Below are 18239 nucleotides of genomic sequence, written 5' to 3'. Positions count from 1 at the left end.
GGTCTGAAGATGCGGCTGCTGGCTGTCCTGGGGCCAAGTCACAGAGTCAGGACCACAAGTGAAGAGCTTGCTCAGCGTCCGTTGTAAGATCGAGGTGATGAGGAGTACTCTGGACCTTCCAGGGCAGACTGTTCTCATGACACGTGTCCCAGATTCTTGCCAAGTGCCCCTAAGGGAATGTCTGTGGAGTGACTGAGTAAATAAGGACTCATGCACGAACGTTGCAAGTAGAAGTGATGCTTGTCAGTTACAGGTTGGGTGAATCCAGAAGACAGGACAGGGAAGATTCAGAGAACCCGGCTACAGGGCCCTTCTCATCTCCGAGGAGGACCCAGGGGAAGCCACAGTCTGCCACGCACTCCTCCTCCTTCCTGTGGCCTCTCCCAGTCCTGTCCGCTTGCGGGGTGACCTAGGGAAGCCTGGCCAGGCAGCCCCCTGAGATCTCAGGACCCTCTTCCTGAAATGCCTCCTGTCTCCATCTGTCCAACCTCTTCTGAGAACCCCTCCTGATGCCTACCTTGGTCTCACCTGGCAGATATCGCCTGTTACCCCTTCTTTGTTTCTTGTCTGGCCCCATCAACCACCAGCCTGTCTTGGTGTGGTCCAGGGTGACTTCTCAACTGATGGAAAGCGGTGATGATGCTCACAGGGATTATGAAAACAAGAATGTTTGCTGTGTGAGTGTCATTGCCTAGGAAGCCTTCTGCTCTTGGCCAGGCTTGGCCTTAAAGGCCCTGAGTTCCATGTGAAAATAGCCACCAAAGGGTGATTTGCAAGCCTGTGTAGAGACTGTCATGAGTGGGCAGAAGAGCCTGGCGCTGGGCATCTGTTTCTTTATCCCTGTGACCATTCCTCAGAGATGAAATGCTGAGTCCAAGGGTGCGGAATCCTTTTACAGTGAGTTCACTCACAAGCTACTTAGTGAAGAGCAACTGTGTGAAGAAGGTGGAGGTAATGAGAGCAGCAGAGCAGACACATCTTGCTCTGAGGCCCCCAGTGTAGTAGAGAGTATCCCAGTTTACCCGGGAGTCCATCAGACAACCCAGGTTACCCATGCTCCAAAAGAATGGGCGTTGCAAATCAGCCACACTGGACTGAGTCAGGTGGACGGAAGTCTTTTTAAAAAACAAAATTAAGAAATATTCTTGTCTTTATGTTTGGCTGTGTCGAGGCTTCTTTGTGGCACATGAGCTCAGTGGTTGCAAGCTTATAATTAATGGCGATGCATGGACTTATTTGCCCCTTAGTATGTGGGGTCTTTGTTCCTCGACCAGGAATCAAAGTCAGATTCTTAACCGCTGGACCACCACGGAAGTCCTAAGGAAGGCTTAAAAAAAAATTATTTATTTATGTGTCTGTGTCGGGTCTTAGCTGCCAGGGTTTTCCCTTGTGGCCCAAGGACTCTCTAGTTAGGCTGCCCAGGCTCAGTAGCTGACACGTGTGGGCTTAGTTCCTCCCCAGCACATGGGATCGTAGCTCCCTGGCCAGATTGATTCCATGTGCCCTGAGGTCCCTTCCTACTGGACCACCAGGGAAGCCCTCAGGAAGGGTTGTTTTGCAAAAGAGAGGATTGTGCAATGTGTAGGAAGAGAAGAAGGAGCCCTGTAGGTGGGAGAGAAAGAAGGTGGTGGGCCTGGAGAGGCACTGGGGTTTCAAACTGCACAAGGCCCCAGAGGTCATGCTAAGCAGCTTTGTGTCTTTCTATTTCTCTGACCTCTGTTTCTATGCCATTCAGTTCAGTCACTCAGTCGTGTCCAACTCTGCAACCCCATGGACTGCACCATGCCCGGCTTCCCTGTCCATCACCAACTCCTGGATTTTGCTCAAACTCATGTCTATCAAGTCAGTGATGCTGTCCAACCATCTCATCCTCTGTCGTCCCCTTCTCCTCCTGCCCTCAATCTTTGCCAGCATCAGGGTCTTTTCCAGTGAGTCAGCTCTTCGCACCAGGTGCCCAGAGTATTGGAGCTTCAGCTTCAGCATCAGTTCTTTCAATGAGTATTCAGGGCTGATTTCCTTTAGGATTGACTGGTTGAATCTCCTTGCAGTCCAAGGGACTCTCAAGAGTGTTCTCCAACACCACACTTCAAAAGCATTCTTCAGTGCTCAGCTTTCTTTATGGTCCAACTCTCACATCCATACATGACTACAGGAAAAACCATAGCTTTGACTAGGTAGACCTTTGTCGGCAAAGTAATGTCTCTGATTTTTAATATATTGTCTAGGTTGCTCATAGCTTTTCTTCCAAGGAGCAAGCATCTTTTAATTTCATGGCTGTAGTCACTATCTGCAGTGATTTGGGAGCCCAAGAAAGTAAAGTCTATCACTGTTTCCATTGCTTCCCCATCTATCTGCCATGAAGTAATGGGATCAGATGCCATGATGTTGAGTTTTACGCTTTTTCACTCTCCTCTTCACTTTCATCAAGAGGCTCTTTAGTTCCTTTTCACTTTCTGCCATAAGGGTGGTGTCATCTGCATATCTGAGGTTATTGATATCTCTCCTGCCAATATTGATTTCAGCTTGTGCTTCATCCAGCCGAGCATTTCACATGATGTACTCTGCATATCGTTAAATAAGCAGGGTGACAATACACAGCCTTGACATACTCCTTTCCCAATTTGGAACCAATCTGTTGTTCCATATCTGTCTCTAATTGTTGTTTCTTGACCTGCATACAGGTTTCTCAGGAGGCAGGTCAAGTGGTCTGGTATTCTCATCTCCTTAAGAATTTTCCACAGTTTGTTGTGATCCACACAGTCAAAGGCTTTAGAATAGTCAATGAAGCAGAAGTAGATGTTTTCCTGGAATTCTCTTGCTTTTCTATGATCCACCAGATGTTGGCAATTTAATCTCTGGTTCCTCTGCCTTTTCTGGCTTGAACATCTGGAAGTCCTCTGTTCGGGCACTATTGAAGCCTGGCTTGGAGAATTTTGAGCATCACTTTGCTAGCGTGTGAGATGAGTGCGATTGTGCAGGACTTGGAGCATGCTTTGGCACTGCCTTTCTTTGGGATTGGAATGAAAACTGATCTTTTCATTCCTGTCGCCACTGCTGAGTTTTCCAAATTTGCTGGCATATTGAGCGCACCACTTTCATAGCATCATCTTTTAGGAATCGAAATAACTCAGCTGGAATTCCATCACCTCCACTAGCTTTTTCATACTGACACTTCCTAAGACCCATTTTACTTAACACTCCAAGATATCTGGCTCTATGTGAGTGATCATACCATTGTTGTTATCTGGGTCATTAAGATCTTTTTGTATAGTTCTTCTGTGTATTCTTGCCACCTCTTCTTAATATCTTCTGCTTCTGTTAGATCCATAGCATTTCTGTCCTTTATTGAGCCCATCTTTGCATGAAATGTTCCCTAATTTTCTTGATGAGATCTCTAGTCTTTCCCATTCTATTGTTTTCCTCTATTTCTTTGCATTGATCACTTAGGAAGACTTTCTTATCTCTCCTTGCTATTCTTTGGAACTCTGAATTCAGATGGGTATATCCTTCCTTTTCTCCTTTGCCTTTTGCTTCTCTTCTTTTCTCAGATCTTTGTAAGGCCTCTTCAGATAACACTTTGCCTTTTTGCATTTCTTTTTCTGGGGGATGGTTTTGATCACGGCCTCCTGTACAAGGTTATGAACCTCTGTCTGTGTCATTGGTTTACTATTTTTCCACTAATTATTTTAAAGCATATATTTTTTGAGTAAACTTTTATTTTGAAACAATTGTAGAGTCAGACACAGCTGTAAAAAATAATACAGAGCATCTTCGTATGCTTTGATCAGTTTCTCCCCATGGGAGCATCTTGCAGATCTATAAAAGAGTATCAAAATCAGAATGTTGATGTGATACAGTCTCATATTGAGTCTCCCCATTTAGCTTGCAAGCTTTCCTCTTCTTATCATTAAAAATGTCAAGCATATAGAAAAGCTGAAAGAATAGTGCAATGAAAACCATTATTCCTATCATTTGAATTCATCAGTTACAAGCATTCTGCCATATTGGCCTCTACTATCTATCTCTAGTGGGCTTCCCTGGTTGCTCAGATGGTAAAGAATCCACCTGCAATGTGGGGAGTCCCAGGTTCAATCCCTGGGTCAGGAAGATTACCTGGAGAAGGGAAAGGCAACCCACTTCAGTATTCTTGCTTGGAGAATTCCATGGACAGAGGAGCCAGGTGGGCTACAGTTCATGGGGTTGCGGTGAGTCGGACATGACTGAGTGACTAACACTTTAGTCAGTCAGTTCAGTCACTCAGTCGTGTCTGACTCTTTGCGGCCCCATGAACTGCAGCACACCAGGCCTCCCTGTCCATCACCAACTCCCAAAGTTCACTCAAACTCATGTCCATCGAGTTGATAATGCCATCCAGCCATCTCATCCTCTGTCGTCCCCTTCTCCTCCTGCCCCCAATCCCTCCCAGCATCAGAGTCTTTTCCAATGAGGCAACTCTTCACATGAGGTGGCCAAAGTAGTGGAGTTTCAGCTTTAGCATCATTCCTTCCAAAGAACACCCAGGACTGATCTCCTTTAGAATGGACTGGTTGGATCTCCTTGCAATCCAAGGGACTCTCAAGGGTCTTCTCCAACACCACAGTTCAAAAGCATCAATTCTTCGGCGCTCAGCCTTCTTACTTACTTACGTATCTAGGTATCTGTTTCTGTTAACATGTAGCCAAATCCTGTCAGAATGTGAGAAGCATGTGAGTGGTTCAGCAGGTAGCTCTCAAGGATGAAGACAATGTCCAGGGGCTTCGTTGTTCTTCCAGAACATCACTGTCATCTCTTTACACCATCTACATTCACATTCTCCCTCGATTCTCCCCAGTCTCTGTTGTCTTCTGTTACAGGCTTTCTCAAAGCTGCGTCTAGTCCAGATTCACTCATCGTATTTGCTTATTTCTCATTAATCTCTTTTTTTTTTAAATAAGTTCATCACCTTGTTTTTCCTTCCCTTTCATGGCATTGCTTTTTAAAATTCAGTTTCATTTTTATTTATTTTCTGTTTCGAACATATAGAGCCATTACCTTTGCAGACTTTGCCCGCACCATCCCCCCACTTTGCCCGCCCCCATTCTGTAATTTTTGATTGCTGCCTTTTGTACAGATTTCTTTCTTCAAATTCATATATCCTGCAGACTGGAAAGTGAAAGTGTTAGTCACTCAGTCATGTCCTACTGTTTTTGACCCCATGGACGCCTGCCAGGCTCCTCTGTCCATGGAATTCTCTAGCCAAGAAGACTGAATTGGGCAGCCCTTCCCTTCTCCAGGGGATTGTCCTGACCTAGGGATTGAAGCCAGGTCTCCCACATTGCAGGTGAACTCTTTACCGTCTGAGCCACCAAGGAAGCCCTCCACAAACTGGAAGCTTGATCTAAAATTCAAGTTCACCTTTTGGCAAGTGGAAGAGAAGTTGTGGTTAAGCATGCCCTGTTATGTCTGTCGGGAGGCTAGGAATTCCAGGCTGAGCACTACTGATGATAATGGGTTTGATCACTTGGTTAAAAGGGAATAACTTCTGGATCTCTGTTGTGAAGATGCTGCTGCTGCTAAGTCGCTTCAGTCGTGTCCAACTCTGTGTGACCCCATAGACGGCAGCCCACGAGGCTCCCCTGTCCCTGGGATTCTCCAGGCAAGAACACTGGAGTGGGTTGCCATTTCCATCTCCAATGCATGAAAGTGAAAGTGAAGTTGCTGAGTCTTGTTCGACTCTTAGCGACCCCATGGACTGCGGCCCACCAGGCTCCTCCATCCATGGGATTTTCCAGGCAAGAGTACTGGAGTGGGGTGCCATTGCCTTCTCCGTTGTGAAGATACATGGCCCTTAAAGGTCATCATGGAAACTTTGAGTAATACATTGGTATCCATAGTAAATTGGCAGAGGTCTTATCCTCTAGCAGTTTCATCAGTTGAGTTTAGTATCTATTGATGGTCCTTGTCTGAAACAGTTATTTCTTTGACTTAAGATAAGGGTGTCTTCCTTCTGAGAATTAAGACTCTGGCTTTTACCTAAGAACATTTGGAAGCCACTGAGGATGTAGGTTCAGTGGAAGATTGAGGAAGTGTTGGTGCCTTGATTAGATTTTAAGAGGTCACTCTGAATGAAGTGTGGGGATCAAGACAGACTAGAATGGTCATAGGTAGATGGGCTAGGCTTTCCCTCTGGGAGTCCCAGTGAAAAATGATGACCAATTATCCAAGTGGGTGGGGCCAGAGATGGACAGAAGTAGATGGTTTTATAATAAGAAGACTTTGCCTATGGAATGCATTGATGGCTCTTATTAGAGCTGTTCCCTTATTATATGGAACATCTTGTGTACAATCTAACTAAAAATGCAGCAGGAATGGATTGATATAAAATGATGAAATTTTCACAAAACGTGTATTAAATCCTCCAACTCCTCTTGGCAACTTGGAGATGGCAGTTGTAATAGCCTGTTCAGCCTCATCAGCCATTCCAGCAAATACACTGGTGGGGACCACCGCCGTGGCTGGTAATTTATTCAGACCAACAGGGAAAGCCTTGAAAAACCTCATCTCCCACAATCTGCAGCATTTTGTTTGATCAGCAAAGTACCAACATTTAATAGCTGAGCCATACTAATGAAGTATGGGACTGTGTTTCCTAGAGAAAAAAAAAAAAAAAAAGGAGTTGGTGTGGGAAAAATATGCTTCTCTTCCAGAATAATAAAAACCAGACCCTGTATCTCAATTATTAGGCTTTGAGGAGTAATCAGCAAGAAAGCCAGCAATTTCATGCAAATAGAGATGTGACTAAATTATGACACTCAGCCTACAGAAGGGGCAACCTGGTCATTAAAACAGGAAACTCTTGACAAAGTGGGGAAACTTAAGTAGTGAAATATGAATTTCAGGAATTAAACTGCGAATAGGAAAGTGTTCCTTGTGTCAGGGGTCATTGAGAACACCTATTGATCGCAAGCCCTGCTGGTCAGGGCTCCTGGGGGCGGTGTTGGGAGGACACAGGACTCACTTTTCCCTCTTGACTCTGCCTTCTGTCCTAACCTCTCCTGCACTGGAGGCCTCTGTTGTAACAAGTGTGATCATGGTGGTTCCTGGAGTTTTTGTTCATGGGGGGTGCTCCACAAGGCCCTCCTGCAGCAGAAATGACTCGCCGTAACACTGTAAGCTGGCCATTGTTGGTAAGGTGGCTGAGAAGGTGTCTTTGATCCTTGGCTTTTTCCTACCATCAAATGGAACTTGTGTCTTTTTGCAAGAAGGTCTTGTGTAGAACTCTGTGTTGAAAATTGCTTTCTGGGCTGCTTAAATTCTGCTCACCACCTCGGTCTTCACAGCCATTGCACTTAATTATGAATCAGTAGATGAAATAAATGGGAAACATCCATTCATTTGCTCATCTATGACCGCAGCCTCATTTTCCTAATGTGACTTCTCAGTCGCTTGTCCCCTTTCCACCCAGATCCTGAGGGAGCAAGTGCCCTATATTACTGGGGTGTGCACTTTTATGACACCCGCTTGTTTTGTTCAGGTGAGCTTAGAATAAGCTCTAAACTGTCAGATTCAAGAAAATCTCCTAATTCTGACAGCACAGAGTGGACCCACTAGGAGTAGGGAACCCCCTCCTGACACCAGGGGCGTAATCAGTGTGGAGGCAGGGTAGGGTCACAGGCCACCGCTCTGAAATGTAGGGGACCGTCTAGGAGACAAGAGAGCCATCCCTGAGTAGCTTATGGATTTGATGATGCCACATAAGAGACTTTGGCAACTTGACCATGTGCTTGATTGGTTGACAGAGTGCTGACTAGGAGCAGATGGTCAGGAGTTCCTTTCTGCACCTTTAATTTGTTGAATTATGTAAGAAAAAGGGAAGGATAATAATACTGCAGGTTGAATTTGATGGGCCCTGTTTATAATTAAAATGTAGGTAAATATGGGCTTCCCTGGTAGCTCAGTTCGTAAAGAATCTGCCTGCAATGAGGGAGACCTGGGTTCGTTCCCTGGGTTGGGGAGATGCCCTGGAGAAGAGAAAGGCAACCTACTCCAGTATTCTGGCCTAGAGAATTCCATGGGGTCACAAAGAGTCGGACACAACCAAGCGACTTCCGCTCACTCAGATTAAATATAAGACATAGTTACAGCCTGCATGTTATATTTGATTGAAAGTGTTTCCTTAAGCAGAAAGAGTGTGAATATATGTAGCTTGCAAGGGTTTATTCCTTGTAATTCTTAGAGAGACATGACCAGAGACTTTCTTTTAGTATATCCTTGAAAAAGTTCTCCAGGACATGAGGTGCTCAGGTACACAGAAAGGCAGAAGGCGTCATACGCAGCTCTGTGAAATACATCTTCATTACTTTGTGCTATGTTTTTGTTTAGCTAAAAAAGAAGTAATAATAATAAGGTCATTTATAATGCTGTTATTCCGGGGGTGGAGGTGGGCATTGGCTTTCACCTTTTTCTCGGTGGGCTATTTGAACGTTCTGCTTTTATTTCAGGATTTCCTGATGGAGACATTCATCATGTTTAAGAACCTCATTGGGAAGAATGTCTACCCGTTCGATTGGGTGATCATGAACATGATGCAGAATAAGTGAGTACGGGGGAGGCTGTCCTCGAGGAGGTGCCCGGCTCACGGCTGGTGCCAATGGAGGTGTTGCCTGGGTACCACAGGGTGGCCCCGCTTCTGCGACGCAAGTGGTTCTTTGGAAAAATGGGCTTGGAGATTGAGTGCTTTTCTTACGTCAGCGCAGGACTCTGGGGTTGAGAACTTGGGCTCTGCACCCCCCAGAAGACAAACGTGACTATGATCCATCCTTCACTCTGCCTTTGTCCAGGGCTTCTGTTTTCCATCCAGTTTTAACCATATGTGTTTATTAGCCAAAGTGATTCTCAGTTCTATGGGAGGCTTTTTAAGAGTGTTTGCATTTCACATATTTCAGCTTAAAGAAATCATGAGCATTTTCATTATACTTATTAAATATTAAGCGTGTGCCATGCTCATCATCTCCCTGTGAGGGCTGTTGATTAATTTTCTAGTGCGTGGGTTTTATAATTTCTGTAAGTGCCATCAAAGATCATGGGGTTCTCCATCACATATGGTTTCTAGAAGGAATGTCTGTTGATTTCTTTTTGCCCCTTCTTTCTCACTGAGAGCTTTATGGAGATGATTGTCGGTTTATAGTCGGTGCAGTGGTAAGAAGAAAGACAGGAGAGCTTGTGTGCCCTTGGCCCTGGTAAAATGTTGACCATAACATTTTGCCAACCTGCAACACTGAACTGCAACCAGGGAATGACATTGATACAACTTAGCCATCTTATTCAGGTTTTGCCAGCTTGACTTTTATGCCTTCCTGCTTGTGTTTCCTTTCTTACAGTTCTTTTCATGTGGTGTGTGTTCTCAAACCCACCCCCATGGTCAGGACACGGAACGTTTCTTTCACAGTAAGGGTCCCTCTGGAACTCACTTAAGTTGTTGTATCGGTGGTTCCTTCCCGTCGCTGCAGAGTGGCCACAGTGTGGATGTGCCACAGATGGTTTAACCTTTTTTTTTAACCACTGAAGGACTTCTAGTCTATTCTCAGTCTGGGGCTATTACAGATAGTTCTATTACAATTAGATTGGTTATGAACTTCCTGTGCAGGTTTTTATGTGAACTTAAGTCTTCATTTCTCTGGCACAAATGTCCCAGGGCTGTAAATGCCGTGCTCGTGCTAATTCACTTCAGTCTTGTCAGACTCTGTGCGACCCCGTGGACTGTAGCTCAACGGTCTCCTCTGTCCATGGGACTCTCCAGGCAAGAATACTGGAGTGAGTAGCCATTCACTCCTCCAGGGGATCTTCATGACCCTGGATTGAACCTGCATCTCTTGCACCTCCTGCCTTGGCAGGCAGGCTGTTTGCACTAGTGTGGCCTATAAATGCTGATTGCATGGTAGCTGCGTGTTTAGCTTTATCAGGAACTGCCAGACTGGCTGCATCGCTCTCCATCCCCATTAGCCCTGAAGAGATGTCCGTCTCCTCTGCCTCCTTACCTGCATTTGCTGTCATTGACGTTTTTATCCTGGCCCTTCTGGCAGATGTGAACCATGTCACACCGTGGTTTTCATTTGCATTTCCCCTGATGACTTTGCCTCTTTTTGATGATTTTGTCCACTCCATGAGCAGATTCGTAGCGGCACGGATCTTTCCCTTTGCCTTTTCTGGGTGATGCTACAATACTGTCTGGAATGACCACACTTAGTTCAGTCCTGTCCAACTCTTTGCAACCTCATGGACTGTAGCCCACCAGGCTCCTCTGTCCATAGGATTTTTCAGGCAAGAATACTGGAGTGGGTTTCTATTTCCTCCTCCAAGAGATCTTCCCGACCCAGGGATTGAACTCATGTCTCCTGCATTGGCAGACAGATTCTTTACCTGCTGAACCACCAGGGAAGTCCCACTTTCTGGGACAACAGGAATGAAATGGGCCCTGGGAACCAGCAGCTGCTGTTCTAAGCAGGCCTCTGCTAGGGCTGAGCCTCAGTGAGTGTCCTCCCTCTGAAGTCATCTGATGCTGTGGCTGAAACCTCCTTCGGTGCATCTGAAGACACCAGAGAAGTGGGGAGGCGCAGGAGCTGCGTCCCGCAGCTGCAGAGACAAGGGCGGCCTGCGGCTCAGAGCAGGGGTCCTGGCCCCAGCTTCCTGGGTTTCCACCTGCTGCCTTTGGTGATCTGCATCATTACCCAGAACGTGAGGAACTTAAAGCACGAGGCTTCTCTTCCTTTTTCTCTGTTGGGATTAACTTTTTTGAGTGACAGCTTAGCATGAGGCCCAAGAGCTGTGGTTTTCATGTTTTCAGTGGTCTGTTTTCCACATAAAACAAACACACTGACAAACGGAACCCACTGTCTTGGATGCCCACGGAAACTTGGGTTCTGCTTACTCTGCTGGATGCTGTAGCTGGAAACCACAGTCCGATCTTTCCCATCCGGCAGTGAAATAAGCAGGGGCTTCTGTGTTCAGGGGCTTCCCAGGTGGTGCTGGTGGTAAAGAACCCACCTGCCAACCCGGGAGACATAAGAGACTCAGATTCGATCCCTGGGTGGGGAAGATCCCCTGGAGGAGGCCATGGCAACCCACTCCAGTATTCTTGTCTGGAGAATCCCATGGACAGAGAAGCCCAGTGGCCTACAGTCCATAGATTCGCACAGACGCGGACACGACTGAAGCGACTTGGCACACACAGTGCGCGTTCTGCGTTTAACCAGGCCTGGGGGATGCGCCTGCCACGTCAGTCGTGAAGCCACAGGACTAAAGGCGGCTCTGGCGCCCTCGGGAGGCAGTGGGTGCGCAGCAGCTGCACGTGGACCAGGCCTGGGGGATACGCCGGCCACGTCAGTCCTGAAGCTGCAGGACTAAAGGCGGCTCTGGCACCCTCGGGAGGCAGTGGGTGCGCAGCAGCTGCACGTGGACTGGCTTGCCTGCGTCCCCTGCCGCGTGGCCATGTCCGGGCACCCGTGGGGTCACAAGTAGTCGGACACGACCCAAGTGACTTAGCACACACACCCCTTAAATATGCCTTTGCTTTTAATCCTATAGACTCTGAAACATAACTTTTCTGTAAGATTTACTACTTAACCTGAATGACTTCTAAGCATAGAAATCAAGGAGTTCCTACTAAGCTTTTTTGGTGCCATTAAACGGGTGTGTGTGTGTGTGTTCCAGAGGATCACATCCATTCCTGAGCTCTGTGGAGTCCTACTGTGGACTTTTAGGACAGAATATCATCCTAAAATAATTCCTGTAGAAATTACATAGATACCACAGAGCATTGTTTCTATGTCATTATCTATTTGCCCCTTTTTATTCCTGTAATAAGGAATTCATGATCTGAAGATTTATTGGAAGGACTGATGCTGAAGCTCCAATACTTTGGCCACCTGATGCAAAGAGCCCGCTCTTTGGAAAAGACACTGATGCTGGGAAAGGTTGAGGGCAAGAGGAAAAGGGGGCAGCAGAGGATGAGATGATTAGATAGCATCACTGACTCATTGGACATGTGTTTGAGCAAACTCCGAGAGACAGTGAAGGACAGGGAAGCCTGGCGTGCCGCAGTCCCTGAGGCTGCAGAGTCGGACACGACTTCGTGACTAAACAACAAATTCCTGTAACGTGAGAGCTTGTTATCTTACATGTTGCCAGACTTGCCTGCTCCTCTCTTCCTAGCAGGCATCACAGACTTCCTTGCCTCCTTGGGATAAACAGTGATTCCCAGCAGCTTCCGGAGTCTGTATTTAAGTTTTAACAGCACAGCTGGACATGCAGCTTTACCACCTACGGCTCAGAAACTGACAGAACCAGCCTCTGTGGTCCCTTAAATATTCGTGTGCTTGTTCAGCTTTGCCTCTGCAAATAGGACTGTTCTTCAGTCCATGGGGCTTGTAAAATGTAATTAAAAACAGCCTCCATTAGTTTTGGGGCCACAGCTTGTAAATCAAGAATCAAATTTATAGGATATAATGAATATCCCAAAGGACAGTAGTCACTCAACTGCTGTATTCAAGAGAGCAAGTGATTGGTGATGGCCTGACATTATAACTCTGCTCTAGGATATACGGGAGGCAGATGGTGAGATGACATTTAAGATAAGCACGGTTCAGATACAGTAGATGTGAGCTTGAGTGTTAGCATGCAGAAGTGCTAGTTAATCTGCCCAGAGGGAAGCAGACACTAGGTTTTCATTTAAGATCTCAGGTGGGATTGGAAGCCTGGACCTTCACTGTTTGGAACTTGGATCAGCTGGAATTTTTAGGTTTACACTTTGCGGAGTGTGTAGCCTGGTCTCATGGTGAAGAATTATGCTGTGGCTTTGTTAGAGTTCTCTCTGGTTATTAACATGAAGGTTGCGTTCCTGTGGCTTTCTTTTGGTCTCAGAGCTTGACATCATCCCAGTAGTGTTTGTGGACTAATAATCCTGAGTAGATTGTTTACATTTTTTTTTTTTTCTGGCTGCACTGCAGGGTCTTAGTTCCCCGACCAGGGATCGAACCCATGCCTCTTGCAATGGAAGCACAGATTTTAGCCACTGTACCTGCCAGGAAAGTCCCCAGACTAGATTTCTAAGGCAGAGGAGTGACCTGGTAGGAAATGAGTCTGTTGGTTTGACTGAACTCCTTTTTCGCCTTGAAGGAGCATTTGTTATCAGCTGCTTTTATTTACCTGTGATAGGCATCTCCACTGCGTACCAGGGGGTGAAACCAGGGGCAGAACTGGGTGTAATCTTCAGATTTTTAGAATTAGACTTTCTTATTTATGTGGAAATGAAACCTTTCTTACATCTGTCCACCATTCAAACTTGCAGCAGACTTTTTAAAATTCAGCTACCTTGATTCAGCTTCTCCCCAGGTCCTCTTCTCTTAGGATGAAAAATAAACTAAACAATCACTTTTACTTCCTCAGAAGTCTCATTGTTTGCAGCTGTGATTATCAGTGTTTTCCGGGGTCCTTCTCTGTTGGTGTAGGTTTTGTGTCTCCTTCTTCTTGATTTTGTCCATGTTCAGCTGGGGCCTAAAGGAGCTTATGTTTATAATTTGTGATTTATTATCCTATGTACATTCATAAAGAACTTGGTATGTTTTGCAAGTAAGGATTCATAGACTGTGGATATAAAATAGACCAGGTAAAATGATAGAGAAAACTGGAAACTAGAGAAGCCAAAATGCTTGAAGCTGCCTGGGAGATGAAGCACGAAGGAAAATATAATGGGTTGCAAAATTCTCACTGGCTGATAAAAAAGATCCTTGCAGTTTGTCAGGGAAGACTGGCAATTTATGGTGAAGATCCTTATGTATAACATATTGAGCAAGAGAGTATCACCATAAAGGAATCAGTTGAGAACTCAAAACTGTGCCCACGGGAAATGGAGGGCATTAGTATTTCAGTTTTGATGTGCCTGAGATGTTTTGGGTCAGCACACTGACCCTTAAGAGCAGGCGGTCATCATTGGACCTGTCCTAAAGCTTCTTGAATGTAGTGGATTTTCTGAGCTACCCAATTTAGTCTTGGCAAGTTGTTGACCATGCAAATACTGGAGACCAACCAATCAAAATTATTATCTAGTTTGACTTTATCTGAAGTCAGGCTTTCATCTTAAATTTGTACTTTCAAACACTGAAATATCGAAGCTTCTCTGGTGGTCCAGGGGTTCACCTTTCTAGTGCAAGGGGTGCCGGTTCGATCCCTGGTTGGAGAACTGAGTCCACATGGTCTTGAGGTCAAAAAGCCAAAGCATAAAACAGAAACAATATTGTAACAAACTCAATAAATACTTTAAAAACAAAACACTGTAATTTCTTCCCAACTTGGAATTTATGAGATCACATTGCTATTGATTTCGTGTGTCTGGGTTTTACTTGTTTTTGGGTCGTGGCGGCATGGAGGCAGAACAATCTATCATAATGGGCCCACGGTTGGGTTCTAGATTACCTCTGTTTGATTGTGTTGGCTCATTTCTATTCCTCCTTCCCTCACCTGTGAGTCCAGCATTTTTGGACCAAGGAGTGTTTTGCTCAACCCATCAACACACTGCATTATGTTTCCCCCAACCTGATGCATGCAGTACATATTTATACACTTAGAATCGCGTATGGCTCCTTTCATTGGGTCAATTTTCCACGTATGCTTTTTTATATAATCTTGTTTACTTATGGCTGTGCTTGGTCTTCGTTGCTGTGCGGGCTTTTCTCTGGCTGCGGTGAGGGGGGCTTCCCTTTGATCCGGTAAGTGGGCTGCTCGTTGTGGTGGCTTCTCTCCTTGTGGTGCACAGGCTCTGGGGGCCCTGGGCTCAGTCATTGCGACTCCTGCATTCTAGCGCACAGGCTCAGCAGCTGTGGCGCACAGGCCTAGTTGTTCCGAGGCCTGCGGGAACTTTCCAGATCAGGGACTGAACTCATCTCTCTTGCACTGGCAGACAGACTCTTGACCACTGAGCCACCAAAGAAGCCCTCCATACATGTTCTTGCAATCTGGCTATTTCCCTCCTTGAAAACATGCATTTTTCCCCAGTGATAAATGGTCTCCATCAGATGTGTCTACCTCCAGGAAGGCAAGCTCATGGATGCGTCTGCCAAAATTAATCTGGTGTATAGTTGGGGCAGGAAAGAGCAGTAAGACTTCGAGATTCCACCTCTGAGATGCCAGGTTTCTTAAGGGTAAATTGTGAAAATGCTCAGCAGGCAAATTCTCAGAGTAGATTGGTTACAGTTATTGTATTATTTGGTTTCATTGCTGTGGAAGATTTTTGGTCCTTGCCAGCGCTGTATCTTGGGCTTGGATCGGAGACCATTTGCCTCAGGGAGGGAGGGAGGGAGGTGGGGGTCCCCACTTTCTGGAGGCCTGCCTCGAGGGCCATAGCACTAGCCCCAGCCAGCAGACGGGCCGGTCTGGGAGTCAGGATGTTTGTTTCCAGCTCAGTCTCCTTCCAGGAAACGCTCCTCCCATGAAAAGGCATGGAGATGAAATCTTTGTGCAGATTCAAAGCGAGGGTATCAAGCATTGGGGCTCAAGAGATTCTTGAATCATTTCTTTTCAGTATCTTTTTTCCTTTCTTTGCCGGAAGCTTTTAGTTGATGTTTGTAACTTATTATTTGAAAATGACTGGGGTTCCTTTTGAGGTTTAGCGTATCTGGTGCCTTGAAGATTTTAAGCACACCTAAGTATCATTTCTCCCTTGGAAATAGTATACAGTAGCTGACAGAAACTCTGCCACAATACCACTAGCTAAGGACCAAAAGGAAGAATATATGTATTGTTTTTGAGTGAAGAAACGGGAATTTAAAGTCAGTATAATGAAAGCATTCTGGAATGAAAATTTCCCAAGAGCTCAGCATGCCGGCATTTTATTTAGCTCACACACTTCATAATATCACTCTGGCAACCTTAATCCTCTCCCAACGTGTGCAGACGTGCTAAGTCATTTCAGACATGTCCGACTCTTTGTGACCCCATGGACTGTAGCCTGCCAGACTCCTCTGTCCATGGGATTCTCCAGGCAAGAATCCTGGAGTGGGTTGCTATGCCCTCCTCCAGGGGATCTTCCTGACCCAGGGGTTGAACGCACATCTCTTACATCTCCTGCATTGGCAGGCGGGTTCTTTTCCACTGGTGCCCCTTGGGAATGCCTGGTCCTCTCCCAGAAAATTGGCCTAAAGCAGAGATGTTTTGCAGCTCAGATCCCAGTTTGTAGGCGCTGAGACCCAGGCCTGCCTCTGGAGCTGGGCTCACCTGGACTGTGACTGAGCACCTTCCTGGCCAGTCTCACCGAGAAGCACATGAGCTCTTCTTCTGGGGCAGAGGTGGCCATGGTGACGCACCAGGCTTCAAGGACAACTCTTGCCTTGGGTCTGGGAATGGTCGTCTGCGTCCCAACGGCAGGACGGGGCACCCACACGCAGGGTGCTTTTTATCCTTCATGACATTACCATAAATTATTTTATTATTTTCCATATAGTTATTCCCTGGCATGCCTGCTTTTGCTTAATAATTAAACTTGGCCTAAAATTAAAACAGATAATTCCAGCTTTTACCTGGTTGTTGATAACCAATTTATTGCACACAGCATAGATACTTTATACCAGCTTTTCAGACTGCCTCTTTATTTAATCCTGAGATGAAAAATCAGAGTACTCTCCAAGGAATGGCAGTGATGAAGCACTCTTAGCCAGGACTCTTATTTAGGGAAGCTTCCGTTAGAGCAAAGTTTTAAAAGGGCAAAATCGGTGTAAGGATTCTCTGAGACAGCGCACACCTTGCCGTGAGCTCTTGGCTGGTGTCGACAAGGCCACCCTGCAGACACTTAATGCTGGAGGATGCACTTCACTTTAGGAGGAATGAAGCCAAACACCCTCTTTATCTGATGCATGAGACTGCTCTCTGTGCAAAACATAAAGCAGGAAATGCTGTTGTTCTGTCCCTGAGTTGTGTCCAACTCCATGGTCTGCAGCACGCCAGGCTTCTCTCCTCCACCATCTCCTGGAATTTGCTCAAATCCATGTCCTTTGAGTTGGTGATGCCATCCAACCATCTCATCCTCCGCCGCCCGCTTCTCCTCCTGCCTTCAGTCTTTCCCAGCATCAGGGTCTTTTCCAGTGAGTCAGCTCTTCTCATCAGATGGCCAGAGTACTGGAGCTTCAGCTTCAGCATCAGTCCTTCCAATAAATATTCAGGACTGATTTCCTTTAAGATTGACTGGTTTGATCTCCTTTCAGTCCAAGGGACTCTCAAGTGTCTTCTTCAGCACCACAATTTGAAAGCATCCATTCTCCAGTGCTCAGCCTTCTTTATGGTCCAGCTCTCATGGAGGAAATACATTTTATTAAGGTCGCATCCCAAATCTTTCCATCCTCAGTTTTTACCTCCGATGTTCCTGGGACTTAGAAGAAAGCCTGCATGCAATGCGAGTCCCTCTAGGGTCATCCTTTTAAATCTGGGATGTGTAGAGGAGGAAACCCGTGGCAATTGAATGCTCATCTGCAGCCAGCATCCTGTTAGATATCTGTTTGTGGTTCTCAGCCAGGGGCGATTTTGCCCCCTAGAGGATACTCGACAACAATTTTATTATCAATGGGGACTGTTGACACCTTGTGGGTAGAATCCAGTGATGCTGCTAAACACCCTTCCTTGTACATTAGAGTCACCTACTGCAAGAACCATCCCCAGCAAATGTCAGTTTTATCCTCATTTTATGGATGAGCAAACTGAGTCTCAGCAATGTTAATTAATAGAAATATGTGATCCATTTCAGTGACCCTCTTCTTATTTCTACTTCTCTCAGCCATTTCTCTGTGTCATGACCCCAGTGAAGACAGGAGTCGTTAACATAAATAACAGCAGCTGTCTGCTAATGTCGCCAGGGCTGAGCTTTCCTGTATAGGGTGAAGAATGAAGACGGTTTTCCCAGAGATGCCCTGCAAGATGCTCCAGCCCTGGCAATGGCCCACGTGATGAGGAGAGTAAGGCCGGTTTTGGAATCTCACTGATAAGATCGGAGATCCCAGGGCTGTCCTTCCTGGTGCCTGGCACGTAGGTGTAAAATATTCGTGAGCGCCTCTTATGGGGGAGTTACGGATTTTGTTTTAGATTCTACATACATATGAGATCATCCAGTGTTTATCCTTCTGTCTGATGTATTCCACTTAGCATAATGCCCTCGAGGTCCATCCATGTTGTCACAAATGCCAGGATTTCCTTCTATCTCACGGCTGAGTGACATTCTTTTG

At 46.0% G+C, this 18239-nt stretch overlaps 1 protein-coding gene across 1 annotated transcript in view; it reads left to right on the top strand.

Annotated features, from left to right (window-relative positions):
- Positions 1-18239, top strand: part of DOCK1 (dedicator of cytokinesis 1) — a 570389-nt gene that overhangs the window by 358599 nt on the left and 193551 nt on the right. Inside the window, exon 29 of the mRNA XM_010859569.1 lies at positions 8481-8575. Coding sequence (XP_010857871.1) covers positions 8481-8575 — 95 coding nt within the window. The remainder of the gene's footprint in view (positions 1-8480; positions 8576-18239) is intronic.

Source organism: Bison bison, unplaced genomic scaffold (assembly GCF_000754665.1).
Source record: "Bison bison bison isolate TAMUID 2011002044 unplaced genomic scaffold, Bison_UMD1.0 scf7180017864456, whole genome shotgun sequence".
Taxonomy (NCBI): domain Eukaryota; kingdom Metazoa; phylum Chordata; class Mammalia; order Artiodactyla; family Bovidae; genus Bison; species Bison bison.
This window is presented reverse-complemented; position numbering and strand designations above follow the sequence as displayed.